General features: G+C 36.9%; 1 protein-coding gene and 1 pseudogene across 4 annotated transcripts in view; one reads left to right on the plus strand and one right to left on the minus strand.

The window, feature by feature from the left end:
• The window catches only part of KIAA1958 (KIAA1958 ortholog), an 82326-nt gene that overhangs the window by 17830 nt on the left and 45043 nt on the right, over positions 1–19453 (plus strand). For 3 of the 4 annotated variants that reach the window (XR_003043916.1, XM_006906113.3, XM_006906112.3), the window contains exons 2-3: positions 3810–4014; positions 10125–11319. Coding sequence is in view for 3 of the 4 variants with exons in the window: in XM_006906113.3 (XP_006906175.1) it covers positions 10149–11319 (1171 nt within the window). In the remaining variant the exon portion in view is untranslated. The remainder of the gene's footprint in view (positions 1–3809; positions 4015–10124; positions 11320–19453) is intronic. The other variant, XM_015599884.2, reaches the window with a different exon arrangement.
• On the minus strand, positions 4357–4476 carry LOC112473179 (annotated as a pseudogene).

The following is a 19453-nucleotide window of genomic DNA, read 5'->3' on the forward strand; positions in this document are numbered from 1 at the left end:
TTCCAGTGGAGAGTGTAGCGGTATGTGTATTTTCATATTATTCTCTGAAGTCTGGGGTCAGCTTGCCTTTAGTTCTTTTAATGAGGTAGGGCTGTGTTTTCAGCATCTAGGACAGATTCTTCATTATAAGACACTGCTACTTTCTTAAGTCTTGGAAAATTCCATCAGGAGAATGAGGCTATGTAAATTTTAAGATAGCTAAAAATGTTAACATCATTCACTTTGAAATAGAATTTTCAGTTTTGCTGTTTACTATACTTTGAGTGGGCTGTAAAGCATGAATCATCATGTCAAATCATGTTCATTGATGGGAAAACCACTTTAAAATGTGATCAAATAATGTTGCTAGTAAACACATGGAACAGTTTGAACGAGCAATGCCATCATAATTTTAATTCTTTCTGAGTATATAGTAAAAACCTGCACTTAGTGTAAACTGTAGAAACTAAAAGCATGAATAATTGGGAGTTAAGAATGTTGAGGTATTCATAGGTATTTTAGATGCATTAATATTTTTCAAAGTATTTCGGATATAGTATCAGTATCAAATTATTGACTAAGGTATTTTCTATGACAGTAGAAATTTTATTTAAAATTATTTAATTTGTTTTCTTGGCAAAGACATAACTAAGCTTGCATGACAAATATATATTTCACATTAGGACTTAAATTGGATCAGTCTCTCAAAGAGATGGTGAGCGGCATCTGTTAGGAGGGAGCAGGTGAGCTGTGGTAGAATGGGTAGGGTAAAAAGTACTTCAGATCATTGCATCTATTATCCTGACCCTCTGTGCTAGAATGTTGTGGGATAATTGCCAAGGGATATATAATGGGAGAATTCCAGAACCTGTCTTAGTCTCTCTGCTTGTGCTTATCTTATGCCTATAAGTCTGTTCTCTCCTACTGCTGCTTCCTTTTTCTTTTTCATATACGAATTTATACTAATCCTTCAGCTCTTAGTCTAAATATCACTCTCTCAGAGAAGCTTTCTGTGATCACCCAGAATAGAACAAGTCTCTCTGGTTTTATGCTCTCTTAGCACTTAATACATTGCTTTTGCAAAATTCTTATCAAAGTTGCAACAGAATACTTACTGTATAAGTAATTGTTTGTCCCCTCTCACCCTGTCACGGGTGAATTCCATGTAGGAACAGTCATGACTGTCTCGTACACAACAATATTCCTAGCACCTAGTAACCCAGTGTCATTCCATATTTGTCGAATGAAGGGATGCCATTGAAAAGCTCATAGTATTTCTTGTAAAAGAAACTCTGGGGCTGAAGTTTTAAGATGGCTGCAGAATAGATCATATAACTGGTTTAGGAGCCTATTTGTATGACTCACAAGGATGTCTGGGTTACTGAGCCTTGTTCTGTAATGCTGCTTTGAATTTAGGGGTGTGCTTTGATGTGTCTGTTTTAGAGGAGTCGAGGAAGTTCAATGAGGACCTCATTATTAACTGAGTGTTCCATACTGTATTGTATATTCTCTGGGCCTCATTTTTCCATGAGTGTACTGTATTATATTATATGTTCTTTGTAGTTTTATTGTGGAGCACCAAAATGGGAGAAAATCCCCTTATTTCAGGTGAACAATTATATAGTGATTGTTCTAAGCATCGTACTGTATGAGTTTAGTATTCAGAATAACACTATGAGGTCAATATTATTCTTATCATTTTATAGGTGAGGAAACTAGAGGTAAAGTCACTTGCTCAGGGTCACATAGCTAGCAAATGGGAGAGCTGGGATTTAAACCCAGACTGTCTTGACAGTGGAGACCATGCTTTCAACTTCTCTATTGTCCCATCCCACATTAAGTGGTCCCTTATACACATCCAGAATAGTCTGAGTGAAGAACTTCTTTAGTTTTATATATATAAGATTGGGCTTGAAGGAGGGCAGTTGAGCTTTTAGAAAGTTTTATCTGACCCTCACCTAATCAGAGTTACCCACAACTTCCACTGTTGAGGCCCTTTTGGGAGACTCAGAAGATTTTATCTATACCAGTCAGTGGAAAATGTCGCTGATTCTCTGCTTTGTATCTTAGCGAGCCGAATTCCTTCTAAATCCATCCTCCCATAAACCTTCTTTTGATTTACTAGGTCTCATCTCTCAGATAATCTGAACATTGACATTTGTCAAAATGGTGTCGATGTAATCATGGGTTAAGCTCATACATTTGATTCCCTTTCATCTTAAATTCCAATCTGGTCAAATAGAAATGGGGGAAAATCATCACTGCTGAAATATAGGAAAGTTAGCCATCAGTTGTCAAGGTAACATTCCCCCTTCCACTGCTCCCAGCAGCCCCCAACCAGATTTGGATAAATCCGTAAATGAACTCAAACTCTTTGAGCTCAGAGTTCACAGGACTATTGTCAGTGCCATTTTTGTATATCCAGTTTTTACAATCTATGATTATGCAAAAATGTTCATAGATGTTTTGTATATATAGTGCATCATTCCTTTTATTAGTCTCTTTATACCGATCTGTATATTGTCTATTTGGTTCCTCTCCTTTTGTCTGTCTTAAAGGCACTGCAAAGTAACACAGCATAAGTCAAACCCTTTTTTAGTGCCCATGTCAGAATCTATAAATTCTTTCTTCCTCCCACCTACCACATCCAGTCTTTCATCTTCTACCTCTAAAATTGGTTTTTGAATTTATCCTCTTCTTTTCATCCCTCCTGCCACTATCCAAGGCAGGTTACTATTACATCTTACCTGAATTACTGTAGTATCTCTAACTGGATTCCTGCCTCTAGTCTTGATTTCTTCCAATTATGATCAGAATGATGATTTTAAAGTCATTTTCTTGTTTACAGCCATATAACACTTTCTTATTATCTCTTTACTAAAGTCCAAAGTCTTGCAAGCTCTATAAGATCTTCACGATCTGGTCCTTGCTTACTTTTTCAGACACAGCTTGTTTCATCTTCATCCCTTATGGTCCGTCCCCTCCTGATGTTTTTCTACTCAGCCATACAGAACAACTTTAATTTTTCCTCAGACATAGCTGTTCTCTATATCCTCTGGGTCTTCACGCAGGACCACTTTTCTTGCCTCTTGCCTAACTAACTTCCTTGTACCCTTTGGTTCTCAACTTGCATATGATTAGGTAACTTTCCCTGACCCATCCTGGTCTGGGTTAGATGTCCTGGTCTGGGTTAGATGTCTGGACATCCTGGGTTAGATGTCCCTGTCTTCTGCTTCTGTAACACCTTGTTCTAACTCTGTTGTAGCACTTACTATGCTTCATTGAAATTGATTTTTTGTTTCTCTCCTCCTAGGCTATAGACTCTGTGCTGATACAGTCTGTCTGTCTTTGTCACTCTATTTCCAGGGTTTAGCCCATGGTTTTACAATGCTTAAATACACATTTGTTGAAAGAATGGATCAAGAAACATTTTACATTTGACTCAAGGAAGTAAGTTAAGTGAACCAGCGAATCTCTCTAAAGGCGCATGTTTCTTGCTCTCACCCAGGAAACTTGACTAAAATGATTTTGAAAGTCAACTGAAATGGTTTTTACTTTTAAAATGATCTTAAATCGTTCTCCAGAATCAAACAGAGCATACTTTTCATAGGAAGGTATATTTGTTTACAGGTTGGGAGGTTTTACATGTCAGTTGCGTAGACTACAGCGGTCCCCCCTTATCCGCGGTTTCACTTTCCACAGTTTCAGTTACCCACAGTCCGCTGTGGTCCAAAAATATTGAATGGAAAATCCAAGTAATACACAATCATAAGTTTTAAATTGCGTGCCGTTCTGATGAAATCTCCTGTTGTCCTGCTCCATCCCCCCAGGACGTGAATCATCTCTTTGTCCAGCATGTCCACGATGTATACACTACCCACCTGAGAGTCATTTAGAAGCCATCTGGGCATTCACGTCAACTGTCACGGTATCCCAGTGCTTGTATTCAAGTAACCCTTATTTTATTTAAGAATGGCCTCAAACCTCAAGAGTATGCCGAAGAGAAGCTGTAAGGTGTTGCCTTTAAGTGAAAAGGTGGGAGTTTTTGACTTAAGAGAAACCACATTCACATAACTTTTGTGACAGTGTATTGTTATAATTATTCTGTTTTATTATGTTATTGTTAATCTCTTATGTTATCTAATTTATGAATTAGACTTTATTATAGGTATGTATATATAGGAAAAAACAATGATAAAGCTGTAGATTTCTCATAGATGCCCTATTATTATTAGTTTAAGAGTTTTTATTATAAATGGATATTGAGTTTTTATCACTGGATGCTTTTTTTTTTTTTTTAAGTGAGGCAACCCTCAGTTGATCTGACGGATTGCAAGGACCTTGTCAGCTTACAATCCCTTATTTTTCTATTTTTTACGCCTACAGCACCTGGTCTTCCTAGGTGGTCTCCAATCCAAGTACTAAATCAGGCTCCACCCTGCTTAGCTTCCGAGATCAGACAGGATCGGGCTTGTTCAAGGTAGCATGGCTGTAGACAGATGCTTTGTATCTATTGCAATGATAATGTGCTTTTTCTTTTGAGGACTGTTGTTGAATTATATTGATTGATTTTTGTAGGTTCACTAAATTTGCATTCCTGGGATAAGTTTTACTTGGTGATATTTCATCTATTGTTGGGTTCAGTTTGCTAATGTTTTATAAAGGATTTTTGCATCCAGTGAGGAATATTGAGCTATGATTTTCTTTATTTTAATAATTTTGTCAGGTTTTGGTATTAGAGTTATGCTGGCCTCCTCAAACAAGTTAGGTAATGCTCTCTCCTCTTTCTATTTTTGGAAAATATTTGCATAATTTCGGTATTATTTTTTCCTTGTTCAGGGTATGTGTGGTAGAATTTTCCAGTGAACTCTTTCTTTTGGAAAATATATATTTTTTTAATTATAAAATTTCTATAGATATATGACTACTCAGATTTTCTGTTTCTTAGGTCAGTTTTGTCATCCATCAGCAATTGAGATTTAGTGATATTAAAACAACAGCAACAACAAATCCTTTGAAAGGTTCAGAACCTTTTAAAGAGACTACAAGGACTATGGGGCAGATTGTTATAACTGAAGTCAGATGAAAGCCACTTAGACATTCACTCGTATTTGGCTGGTAACTCTGTCAGTTTTCGGAAAAGTGACATAATCTTTTCATACTTTTTTTTCTGTAAAGACATTTTTCTTAAACTTTTGAAAGAAAAATATTTTCATGGACCTTCTTCATGCCGAGTGCTGGCTTAAGTCATTTTTAACATAATGTTATTTAAATATGTGTTAACAGAATTTATGCTTATAGTTCCGATGAAGCTGTAAAACAAAACAGACATACAAACGCAATTTAAGTAAGAATAGAAAATCAACATAATTCAAATTAATAATGTTAATGTGACAGGGAACCAGACTTGAGACAATACCTTTTTACTATTATAATGTAGAAGGCAGTGTGTTTGGTAATTAGGAGAGAGCATGGCGTCTGGAGTAAGATCGAAGTTCAGGTTTTTGCTCCACCATTTACCCTGTTCATGTGACTTAGTTTACTTATTTATAGAATGAGGATAATTCACCTAACTTAACTAGAATTATGATATAATTAGGATTATTGATTTGTCACGTCCTAGAACAGTGCTTGGCAAACAGTAATTGTTTAATAAATGTTAGCTGTAATAATAATTAGTTTTATATTATTGTTTTAGTGAAATCTAATGATCAGTGTTGGGCTTAATGGTAGAAAGTCTGATTCTATATTTAACATTTCCGATTTGATTTTAATAATGTAAATACTGATGCATAGAATGTTTGCTTGCCCAATTTCATGTACAGTGTAGTGATACTTTTATAGCTTTGTTTGCTAATTTAGCACAGTCAGATCTCATACTTAACCTAAATTGTTCTAGGCAGGAGTCCTTGAGTTTCCATTTTTAATGGAGTGTCAGTTGATAACTCCGTAAAACTAAATGTATAAATCCAATCATTGTCCATATCAGATATGTGAAAATACTATCTGAAGCTATTTTTAGTTCTTGAAAAGGTATAGAAAACATTATTTTTCGGCGTGGAGCTTATCAGACTGCTGAAGGGAATGAACAGATTCTGGAGACTACTTATTTTCAGCATTTTGAAAATACCTTCATTGTCTTATTGATTCTATTATGTATTAAACTTATACTGTAGTGCATTGATAGCTATTTCTTGTCATCTGGGACTCAATCCATTTAATTACCCTAACTATCAGCTAATTATGCTCTCATAACTACCAGTTAACATCAGTTATCTGGTTGAAATATATTAATAGTAATACTGGAAAAATATTTTCATTTTATGGTACTCAAGAAAAGTTTATGAGCCTCTTCATGAGATTGGTAGGGAATTTCAGAATGTAGTAAAAGCGACTTATGATTACCACCTGTTGATCTTAAAGGTTGATAGTTATTATAGAATTAAGTGGATAAGCCTGTAACAGAATTTTAAATTTTACCTATTTTGTCTCATTTATTTTAATTATAATGTTTTTTTGTTTTTTGTTTTTTTTTCCTAGCTGTGGGGCCTTCAGCAATAGTACTGTTTTACTAACTGTATAGTAGCTTTTATCTGGACAATACTTTTGAGTTCCACATGCTTATACAATTTTATTTTTTGATTCTGCCACATTTTTACATATTTGAACTGTTAACATCTTCATGTGAATATTGTGCCTTAATGTACGTGTTTTTTCCTAGAAATATATCATTTTTTCAACTTTTTTATTTTTTCATTAGCCTGTGACACTTAAAGAGGTATACTGCCCCACCATCACTTATGCTGTTTTCATGATGTCAAATCACGATGCCTTTCATTTGAAAATTATTAATGCAAAAGAGAAGTTTTATATTGATATCTGCTAAAAAAGAATACAGTACGAACAGATTTCCCAATAAATTAGAAGTTGAGTAATGTTACTTTAGGTTACTATGGACACTAATGTGAGTATAGGTACAAAGGCAGAGGGGTGCTGAAGTTACACAGCAATGCTTGGATATAAGGTGATTATTTAGATGATTTATGATATGCTTATATTAGCCTATTTTTTCTTACGCTCAAAATAAAGGTAGTTAAAACATTTGACACAGAATTACAGACCTCCCAAGAATTTATTTGTGGAGTCTACTCTGAGAAATATTGGACTGGGATACATTACAGAGAAAATGAAGGATTCTGTTCTAAGAGTTCAAAAACTGGAGATGTCTATATTATATTTTGTGTAGCAATTAGTAATTGAATTCAGCTGTATGCAATAAAATACTCAACAGCAGTGGCTTAAGCAAGGTCGGGGGTCATCCTTCCCTATGTCACAAGGGATCCTAGGCAGTTCAGAGCTGATGCAGTGGCTCCAGGATGTTACCAGGGACCCAAGCTCCATCTGGTCTCTCCCATCTTTAAGTTCCTAGTTCATGCTCCCAAGTGGGTCTCTACTCTAGCTGTCATGTTCTGGTTCCAGGCAGGAAGAAAGAGAACAGAAGGCAAAAAGGCAAAAAACCAGACAAGTCTGTGTGTCACAGGGCTTTCCCAGTGACTTCCATTTATACATCACTGGTCAGAACTGTGTCATATGGCCACCTCTATTTCAAGGGAAGCTGGGAAGTATGTTTTCTGTGAGAATATTGCTGCCTCCCAAAGTTGGACTCTTTGTAAGGAATAAGAGAGAATAGACATTGGGTAGGCAAATAAGCAGTCTTTGCCATACCAATTAAATAAATATGTTAAGAAAGCTCAGAAAACAAACAAAATCAGTCTTTCTCTTTTATCTGTATTTCTACTTTAACCAAAGTTATATGAAAGGAATTTAAATGAAATAAGTCCAGAAATTGCTGGAGTCTGAAGGAAACATAAAGATCATATAGTCCTGTCATTTTTAGACTTAGAGATAATTACTGACTTGTCTGAGACCACAGATGTAAGTTCCAGGACCGGAATTTGAAGTTCCCAAATTCCAAAACATCACTGTTCTTTCCATTTACTGTGATGCTTCATAAAATCTGGTTGCTCATGTGTTACTCTCTCCTACATAGACGAGACAGTTGTGTTTTGGTTACACCATTAGGGAAAAAAATCTTCTGGTCCCTTGAATGGTTACAATAAAAGTGATTAGAGGAAATTTCATGTTTCTTATTTGAGGATCTTATATGTTCAACTTGCTACTGTTGATGGTGCTGCCTGTATTTTTGTGTTCATTCATTCTTCATTTATTCAGCACCAGCAATATAAGATTTCAGGAGCAGGACCATGTCTTATTATTTTCTGTATCCACAAGTAGGTCCTCATGGATGGAAAATTATATTATAGTTTCTGTCCTGAGAGAATCCTCAGTCAAGTCTGGGAGATAGACAAGAATGTCAGTGATAACAGTACAGCAAAGGCAAAGTTCCTCAAAATGATGGATGCACAGATAAGAGAATCTAAATAAACCTGTGAGGCTGAAAGGGGATCTGGAAAGGCTTCAATGGGAGATGGCCCCAAGTTCAGTCTTGCAGGGGTTTTTCAGATGAAGAAAGAAGAGGGCTGCATATCAAACCAAAGAACATGTTTTTAGAGGCCCAGTGTGGGTGAGAAACTGTATTTAAAGATGAGAAAACCACAAGAAATGTGGGAAAAGGCTGTGATAGCAGGAAATGAGGCTTGACAGGTTGGCTCTGGACATAGGCACATCTCAGAGGCCTCAAAACATGTTAAAGCAGGGGTCCCTAAACCCCAGACCACGGCCATGGCCTGTTAGGAACCAGGCCACAAAGCAGGAGGTGAGTGGCAGGCGAGTGAAGCTTCATCTGTATTTGCAGCCACTCTCCAGCGCTAGCATCACCATCTGAGCTCTACCTCAGATCATTAGGCATCATAGCACCAACCAGCGGGAGCTGGTGCCGAGGATATGAATTTACCTAACTCTGCTGATGGAGTACCGTGGAGGCTGGGTAGGGAATGGAGGCTCAGATCACATAGTTAGATCTTGACACCTTAGAACAGAGCCCACATCCTTGCAAGTGCAAGGCACCTCTTGTCACCCACAGCTTCAGATGACCAGCGCAGACTGAACCATATTTCACCATCCTTGTTCCTCCTTGCCCGGTTCTCCCTAGGGCCTCCCTTTGGGCAGAGCCTTTCTTGACCTTTCTGCTCATGTGCCGACTGCACATGCCCCATTTCGCTTTTCCTGTCCATCCTGTTGTCCTCAAGTCTTACCTAGTCAAGGACTCATAACAGCTGATTCTTTTTGACCTCTGCCCAATAAAGATATACTCCTCTTTGGTAGTTGGTTATCATTGGGTGTATAGGAACCTCAGATGGTGGAATGCATCAGACACACCTTTTACCTCTAGTGAGATGAAAGGCAGTATTTTAGGAATTTCAGACAGCAAGGAGGTGGGAATCCTGCTCTTAAAATCCTGCTCTTAAAATTTGGCATCTAGCCTACCTGTCCTCCCTTCTGGTCTACAGCCTGCCTGTGCCGCTGACCCCTGCAGGAGCCTCTAGTGGCTCTCCGTTCAGTCTGTTCTCTCTTCTCTGCTAAAGACTTTTCTTCCTCATTTTTCAAATTTAGCCCCTCATTCTCTCCTTGGACTCCCCGTTGCATCATCTGTTGCCTGGTGCCCAGCATAGGGCTGGCCTCCCTTGTCTGACATCCATCCTAGAATGGGTCTAAGCCTTTGTTGGCTCTGCTTCTAGTAATGAAGTTTCTGATGACAGAGGGTGAAGTCGTAAGTGCAGCCTCTTGGTTAACACAAATAAAACACATTTTATTATTAAGGGGCTGACTGAATGTTTCCCTTTGTGACTTTAGACATAAAATGTACCGTGAAAAAGCTCGCCTCTTTTTAATTGATTGTTTCTTATATTTCTTTCCCTGTTTTTTCTTATGCAGGCATTGTTATAACAATAAAGGAAACTAATAAAATTTTCTCAAATTTCACAACCATAAGGCATCAATCGTTTTTGCTTTTTGTTGTATTTTCTTCCAGTTCTGCTCATATACAGTAATATTAACTAGATACAGTTTTGAAGTGCATTTTTTTTTATGCTTCGTGATGCTCATAGTTCAAGGAAATTGAAGTAATTGAGATATGGGAATATCTTGGGTAATAATGGCTTCTTATTTTGATTATTTCCCTTTAGGAAAGACACTGCTGATCCTGTAACATGGAGGATTGCCTTCATACCTCATCTGAGAATCTGTCCAAATTGGTCAGCTGGGCCCACAGCCATGGGACTATTTGCAGCCTCATTCCTAACCTGAAACACTTGCTTTCTGAAGGTTCCCATGGGAACCTGACGGCAATGTGGGGCTGTAGTGCTGGCCATGCTTATCATTGGCCACTGACAGCTACTTGCAGAGCTGGGTCCCAAGAAAGGGTCTGTTTCCAGGATAACAGAAGTTTTAACTCTGATAGTCCCAGTATAATCGGAGTGCCCTCTGAGACACAAACTAGCCCAGTTGAAAGGTATCCTGGGAGACCAGTGAAAGCGAAGCTAGACTGTAATCGGACCAGAGACTCTTGTGACTTCTCTTATTGCAGTGAGCCCTCGGAGCTGGACGAAGCTGTTGAAGAATATGAAGATGAAAACACCCTCTTTGACATGGTTTGTGAGTCTTCTGTTACAGATGAGGATAGTGACTTTGAACCCCAAACCCAAAGGCCTCAAAGCATTGCTCGAAAAAGGCCTGGCATAGTTCCGTCTTCTCTCCATTCAGGCTCCCAGGCTCAGATGATTGATGAATGCAGCAGTGATGTCATCATCAAGAAAATCAAACAAGAGATTCCAGAAGATTATTACATCGTGGCAAATGCAGAGCTGACTGGAGGAATAGATGGACCAGCCCTTTCCTTGACTCAGATGGCAAAACCCAAGCCTCAGACTCATGCTGGTCCCTCCTGTGTAGGGTCTGCTAAGCTAATTCCCCATGTAACATCTGCCATCAGCACAGAGCTAGACCCACATGGTGTGTCTGCATCCCCCTCTGTGATGTCCAGACCAGTTGTCCAGAAGACTGCCAGGGCATCTCTGGCCTCACCAAACAGAGGACCCCCTGGTGCTCATGGCACCAACCAGCAGGTGGCCATGCAGATGCCCGTGAGCACATCCCATCCTAACAAACAGATCAGCATCCCTTTGTCTGCCCTGCAGCTGCCTGGACAGGATGAGCAAGTTGCTTCTGAAGAGTTCCTGCCCCACCTGCCCAGCCAGGTCTCCTCCTGTGAGGTAGCCCTTTCTCCCTCAGTTAACACAGAGCCAGAAGTGAGCTCCAGTCAGCAGCAGCCCCCAGTTGCTCCATCCATAACCACTGAGGCCATGGCACAGTGCATACCAGGTATGGCATGTGAGGTGACAGTGAGTCCCTCATTCACATACATCAGAGAATTCTGCGCCGTCAACACTTCTAAAACCATTAGCTCAGTTTGCTATAATTCAGGCCTTTATTATTCTCAGAAAGATAGAAATAGTGAAATGTATTACATTCAGGGGATCCTATAAAGGAAATTCTGAATTAAGGCCATCCATCCAGTTAATGTACCTTAGGGCTGAGAGGACAGCTGTAGGATTGTGCTGTTGATATTGCACTGCTAGATTTAAGGTTCGTATCTGATCTTGAGCTGAATTTTTATATAGTTATTTTTGAAAAAAATTTTATGCTGCCCTATTAGTATCAAGGTGTTTGGTTGCTGTGTGAAGCCAAAATGTTGTTGGGTTAGGCATATAATGACAATAGACCTAATGCTTTTCCATTATTATTTATTTGTCTGAACCAGCTTGGTATTTCTATTCGTTTTAGTCGACGTGACAGTTTAAACCAAGTTTTTAAAAAAGCAACAAGCCTTTCTAAAAGAAGGATTTGATCTCTTCTCAAAATTTAAAAGATTGAGCTTACGTTTTTGGAATACATTTTTGAAATAACTGGAATGGATTGAGAGGAAAAGGAAATAATTATATGAGGCCCATATCGGTAATTCTAATATTCTTATGTTCTGTAATTTTAGCATTCAATACTTATTTAATCTGGATCATTATTATATAAAGGGGGTTTCGATGTCATGCTTTTAGTTTAGGTTCATGATTCAAGTCTAATAGGCCAGAAGTTAGAAACATAGAAAAAGATGAATAGATATGCAGAGAAACAATAAACAGAAATTCGTGGCACATTTTGGTTTCATTTTAGTCCCTCTCAAGAAAGTCATGTATTTGGAGAAAAGCTTCCCCAGAAGTCTGAGGTACCTGTGCCTTTAGCCTGTAACTTCCTAGAATTAAGTTGCTTTACAAATATGCTTCCCCGATGTTATTGTCAACTTTAAGATCGCTAAAGGAAATCTTTGATTTATGATATTCCTAAAACAGTCATGGTATTATAATAAAAGATACAATTGCACATATTCGCATCTTGATTCAAAATTATGCTTTTCAGTTTATTCATTTTATTTCGCTTTAAAATAATAGCTTTCTTGAGATGTAATTCATATACCATAAAAATCACTCGTTAGAAAAGTTTATGATTCAGTGGTTTTTGGTATATCCAGACTTGTGCAGCCATCACCACTTACCTAATTTCAAAACATTTTCATCACCCCAGAAAGAAACCCCATGCCCATTAGCAGTTATTCTTCCCCTCTTTCCAGCCTCTATCAACCAATAATCTACTTTCTGTATCTATGAATTTGCCTATTCTGCACATTTCATGTAAACGGAGTCACATTATGTAGGCTTTTGTGACGACCTTCTTGCACTTAGCATAATTTTTTAAGGTTAAGCTATGTTGTAGCATATATCAGCATTTCTTTCCTTTTTATTGCCAAATAATACTTCATTGTATGGGTAATAACCATATTTTTTTTTTCATCAGTTGATGGACATTTAGGTTTTTTCTTTTTGGGGCTATTATGAGTAATGCTGTTAATAACATTTGCATACAAGTTTTTGTGTGGACGTATGTTTTCATTGCACTTGGGCAGTTACCTAGAAGTGGAATTGCTGGGTCATATGGTTACTCTCTGTTTAACTTTTTGAGGAGCTGCAAAACTGTTTTCCAAAGCAGCAACACCATTTTACAGTCTCCCCAGCAATGTTCAAAGGTTCCTATTTCTACACATGTTCAACAGTACTTGGTATTTGCTATTAAAAAAGTTATATCTTTCCTACTGGATGTGCGAAGTAGTATCTCATTGTGGTTTTGATTTACATTACCCTAATAGCTAATGATGTTGAAATTTTTTTCATGTGCTTATTGGCCATGTGTATATCTTTTGAGAAATTCAGATACTTTGACCATTTTCTAATTAGGTTATCTTTTTCTTGGTGAGTTGTAAGAACTCTTAATACATTCCGATCCTAAGTCCCTTATTAGATATGTGATTTATAAATATTTTCTTCCATTCCACAGTTGTTCCTTCCTCCCTCCCTTTCTTTCCCCCCACCCCAAGGTTTACTTCAGTTATTTAATAACAACATGATCTTTGGCTCATTAGACACAGTGTTATCTTTATTAGGCTGGCAAAAGTCTTTGTACTAGGAAATCTGATTCTTGCCACACGTAAGATGTAAGAGTACCTTTTCACTTAAATAATTATGAATTTGATTTGTCTCTCCTCCCCTTTTTTTTGTGAAATAAGAGACTTAGGCTTACGGTTTTCTACATTCTCACTTAATTTATATTTGAGGGTAGAATTCAGAAATGTATTTTGCAAAGTGGGTCAGTATACCAAAACAGCTTAGTAAGACCGTCATTTGTATTGCACACCCTCCCATAAACTTGCCCCATGCAAAGCAAGATTTCCTTGCAACTGCCTAGTGGATAGTAAATGAGACATTGAGGCTTTTTACTAAGCCAGACATGAGCTATGCAATTATTTTGGAGAATAAATTCAGCCTATTAGAAAACAATATTTTAATCTATTTATTGTTGTATAGCTTACTTATTTTTAGTTTTTTTTTTTTCCTTCTCTCAATGAAAATGTACTTTTTATGATAGCCATAAAAAGCATGGCCAAGGATAGCACATAACATATACAGCCATAAACTATGATTTGGCTTTACTCTCACAGGGAGGATTGGTTTAGCTTGGAATTGAACCTTCAAGAAAAACAATATTGAAGAACTGGTGATGGGAGTTTCCTAAGGAGTGATCCTGATATTTTGATCCCTTGTTCTGTGGAAGAATATCATATTGCTAAGATATTATTAGCTTTAGAGAAACACTATTTGGATTAGAAACATCAATGGGACAAATAAAAATCTGATTGACATTTTTCTATTGGGAGAGATATATAAAGTTAACAGAGTCCAAACTATGCTTTGTGCTATAAAAGTTTTATTTATTTGTATTTGCATATTTATTTACAGTTGTACTTAAATGGTTGTACTTAAAGTTTTATTTGTTTTGTATGTGTATAATAAATAGTTTCTATTCTAAACATAGATATATGAAAAATTTAGAATTCAGCACATCTAAATATGTGTGTATAAATATGTACAGATGGACCTTGCATAGTTAATATGTAAAGCATACTTGGGACTAGGCAAAGAAGAGAGGTTCTGAAAGAAATAACTGGATGCAGAATCAGGTACATTTAAAACAGATGCTGTATAAGCTTGGGTCTGTATCAAATCATTGCAGAAATAGTACATATCTTTGAATAATATTTTTTAAATAAATAATTTGACAAATGGCTATTGAGTAAGCCAGAAACAAAGAGAAATTGTTCCATTTTGTTTAGTTTTACTGATGCCATTTAAATTTTATTCCCCTCAGTGGAAAATCGTCCTTATTTCTGTTCAGAACTAAACTCACAAAGTTATAAAATATTAATCAAGGTGTGGATAACATTAATTTTCATGTCAATTTTGTCATATTGCTCAACCTAGAACTTGGCAAATAGTAACAAGAGAACATATGTTATTAGAAGAATTATCAACTATCTCCTAGTAATTTAGATTCCATTAATTTTTTGAAGTTTTTAATTTGGACATTTGTCATAATTTTAAATCTCTATTACATCATGAGTTAGGTCTGTATGTGTATGTGTATATTTCTCAAATATACACATGTACACACCACTTATGATACATAATTAGTACAAGGACCCCTTTTATTAATCAGCTCTTATATAAGAAGTTTTATGGTAGCAAGCAATCAACTTTTGCTGATCAGATTTGTAATATGTTTTTTCTTTTGAAAATATACATCTTTATCTTTTTCTAATAGATCATTTTATTCTTTATATATTAGAAATATTAACTCATAGTCTACCATGTATATTGGAAATACATATAATGTATGTTGGAAATACATTTAATTAATCTTTAATTTTTTCGATGGTATTTTTTTTTCTTTAGAGTGTTTTAATATCCAAAATTTAAAAAATTCAATTTATTTCAAGAAAAACAAAAACAATTCACCCGTTTCTCCCAGCCTCCACCCCGCTACCTCTGGCAACCACCATTCTATTCTCTGTATTGTGAGCTTTTTTAAAAAATATATGTATGTATTTTAGATTCCACATACGAGAGAGATCACTTGGTATTTGTCTTTCTCTATCTGACTTATTTTCTTAGCGTAATGTCCTTGAGGTTCATTCATGTTATCACAAATAGCAAGGTTTCATTTCTTTTTTATGGCTGAATAATGTTTTATTGCATACACACACACCCACACACACACCGCATCTTCTTCATCCATTCATGTATCCGTAGACACTTAGATTGTTTCCATATCTTGGCTATTGTAAATAACGTTATAATGAACATAGGGGTGCGTTTATCTTTTTGAATTAGTGTTTTCATTTTCTTCAGATAAATACCCAGAAGGGGAATTGCTGGGTCATATGGTAGTTCTGCTTTTAATTTTTTGAGGGACCTCTATACTGTTTTCCATAGCAGCTGCACCAGTTTACATGCCCACCAGGAGTGCACGAGGGTTTCCTTTTCTCCACATCCTCACCAACGCTCGTTATTTCTGCTCTTTTTGATAATAGCCATTCTGTTAAGTGTGAGGTGATATCGCACTGTGGTTTTGATTTGCATTTCCCTGATGATTAATGATGTAGAGCATCTTTTCACGTACCAGTCGGCCATATCTATGTCATCTTTGGGAAAATGTCTATTTAAATTGCCTACCCATTTTTAAATCAGATTATTTAGGATTTTTTGCTATTAAGTTGTGGTATTTTTTGAGGTATGAGTTTTCCTAATTTTTTGAAGGCTGTTCTTTCTACCTCTATCTGTCTAGCTTACTGTCATCTTTTCTGCCTTTGGTATTTTGCTTAGGAAATTATTTCCCTTCCTCGAATGAGAAAAATATTTACCTATATTTTCCTCTGGTTCTTTTCTAGTTTTCTTTTTTTCTTCTCCCATTTTGTCTCCTTTGTTTTTTCACATTTAACTCTACAATTATAATATATTTGGGGGTGGAACCTCACTTCAATATTTTTACAGGTAGTCAAATGTTCCAACATCATTTATTGACTAATTCTCAATCTCCAATGAATTGAATTGTGTACCATATTTTGTTTATAATTGGGTCTATGTCTAGATTTTCAATTCTGTTTTTATTGATTATCTTTTTCTGATTTTTACTATTTGATTATATTTTATACAAAACAAAAATCCATCCAGAGAAAAAGAGTGGTGTAGTTTGAGGACCAAATGCAAAAATACAGGTAAAACACTAAAGAATGTACCTGACTTATTGATAAACATTTAATAAATAATAGTTTCCACCATATTTATTTTCATTATCACTGTTGCCATTATTAGATGGTGCTCAATACTCTTAAACTGTGAAGTAGATTTCAGTTTAATGCACTTACACCCACTCCTCTACTAAAATATAGTATCATCTGAGAGCTTATTAGAAATGCAGAATTTCAGGCTGTACCCCAGACCTACGGAATCAGAATTCGTATTTTAATAAGATCTCCAGGTAATTTGTATGCACAGTGAAGCGTAAGAAGCAGTAATCTGGGGAGTGCAGAATCCACATTCTAAGGCACATTGTTATTTCATCTGGCCACCCAGTACTCTGAACACTTTCTGTGTGGGAGAATTTCATTCTTTGTGCATTTGTACTTTCCCACTAGGATCAGAGGTTATATTCCTCCAAATTCTTTGTTCAAAACAATGAAAGCCCAGTCTAGCTAGTTTAGGCAGAAAAAAAATTTAATAAAAGAACACCAGTAAACTTGCTTTCCAAGCTTACATTTCAGTGAGGGCACAGTCTTGTGACCTTAGTCTTTGCCAGTGGAATGCACTCACACCAGACTCTAATCAGAAGTACCTGGAAGAATGTTTTGCAAAATAGCAGTCAGTTTCTAGAGGCAGCAGGAACAATATTCCAATAGTAGTTTCAGAGTTAGAGACCCAAGCTAGAGTTTTGGTAGCTGGGTTGTTACTCTACCAGACTGAATCTGGTGTGGTTGGGGCATTATTTGTAGACACTTCCAAGCCTGATTTACTGGTGTTCCAGGAAATTCTGTGGCCTTTATTAAGTTCTTTTTTGGTCTAAACTAGCTAGAGTGGGCTTTCATTGTTTTAAACAAAGAATCTGGAGGAATATAATCTATTCTAGGTTATGAAAAATAAAATAATTTTCTACTTGCCACTAGATTCATACTTTCAGCTAAATAATTGACATCCCTTTGGTGAGTAAGCACTGGTACCATGATGTCCCATATTGTGCGCTCTCTTGCTGTTCAAACTATACAAGCCACTCATAGGATGGTGGGGGTAGAGATAGCTTCTCCTTACACTAAACCTTTCCTCCCTTCCCAGTGGGAGTTTTTGCTGATCTATGTCCATTGTAGGGAGGGGTTAGCCCTATAGGTGACACATTTCCTGAACCTAGAATGGGAGAAGGAGGTACTTGTGTCTTTGTTTTCCACCCAGGGCTTTAAGGGCAATTCTGGGAAATAAGAGTTGTTCCCATTGGAACTTCTTACCACGGCATTGAATATTCATTAAAACGTTAATTTTGAATTATTAGTTTTCTCGTAGGTGTAAATTTTTCCAAGTCAATTCACATGATACTATTTCCTGAAGCAATCTGTTTTTACTTCTTTACCATTTCTAAATTTGATCTCGTGTGACAGAGGGATTGAACAGCAAAATCACCAGGAGGTAGCCCAAATGAGGATGTTAGGAATCTGGACACTGACATTTTGTATTGCCTAATATGTTTCATTTCTTTTCTTCCTTCTTCCCTTCCATTTCTCTTTCTCCTTGCATAATTTCACCCTTGAGTTGCCATTGGTAGTGGTGACAATGTGGGTAGTTTGGTGAGATCTTGTGAAAGGAAGCATGCTTTATTTTATTAGGCCTCTTAAAGTTAATGGACTAGATGCTTTTACCTAATTTATTCTTGTTCCCCTTCTCTGGTAATACTGAGGGAGACTTTAATGGAACTTTACAGGACCCTTCTCTTTAATCCCAGTGCCTTGCACGTAGTACACAGATGGCCATTGTGTTGATGATAATTAACTACAAGAACATATCTTAGGGAAAAATTATGTACCTGGTTCCAGGAGTTCCCGAAACTTACTGCTTGATGTTAACAACATCATCTAAAGCGATAATCCTGTTTCATTCCTTGATTCACCTAATTGGGCAGTGAAGAAATCAGTCCTCCTCCATTATGATAAGGGACTGCACTGTCATAGGAAGAGAGAACAAGTCAAAACCTTGATGAAGTTATAGATCCCTAATGTGTAACAACACCATGAGCCTTTTCAGATCTGACCTGTCAGCACCCTTACCCATAGCCTTTTGGAGGCTACCTGCCATCCTTCTGCTGAGTATCACAGGCCTCATTATTTCTCTACTTGAAGATCACCAGCTCTTGACTCTCCTACTTGAGTGTCATAGGATCTTCTCTCCCCTAAGTGTTGCAAAGCCCTTCCCCCTGGTCAATCAAAGGGCAGCTCTCAGGGTGGTGGTTGGGGTTATCTCAGGTTTTATCATGTACAGTAGAGAGCCTGTGATCATGATGCACTTAAAGAGCTGGGGATGGTGGTCTTTAGCCCTTGGCTGGTCAGCACTTTTCTCCTTCCTTCCTGCAATGCCGTTCTTAGGAAAGAGAAAGCCTTGGTCTTAAAATAGTGATTTTTAGCTTTGTTTTTGACACTGATGGAGAGGTATGGGGAGGGGGGATATGTGATTAAGTACAGTCATTCTGTTAAAAAAGATAAAGAATCAACTATATTATTATGTCTTTTCAAAGTATTTAGGTTTTTACAAAGACAGTTTTACCAAGGCAATAATGAAAACCCATTATAACTTATATATACCGTATTATTATAAATCTGTAGGAATTAAAATGGAATGGTCTGACACAAAGATAGACAAATAGAGCAATGGAACAGGATAGAGAACTCAAACACACCTACACACACGTATGGGAACTGTATGTGAAAGATGTCATCACAAATCAGTAGGAGGACGGACTAGCCTATGAGTGGTATGGG

Source organism: Pteropus alecto, unplaced genomic scaffold, assembly GCF_000325575.1.
Source record: "Pteropus alecto unplaced genomic scaffold, ASM32557v1 scaffold111, whole genome shotgun sequence".
NCBI classification, from domain to species: domain Eukaryota; kingdom Metazoa; phylum Chordata; class Mammalia; order Chiroptera; family Pteropodidae; genus Pteropus; species Pteropus alecto.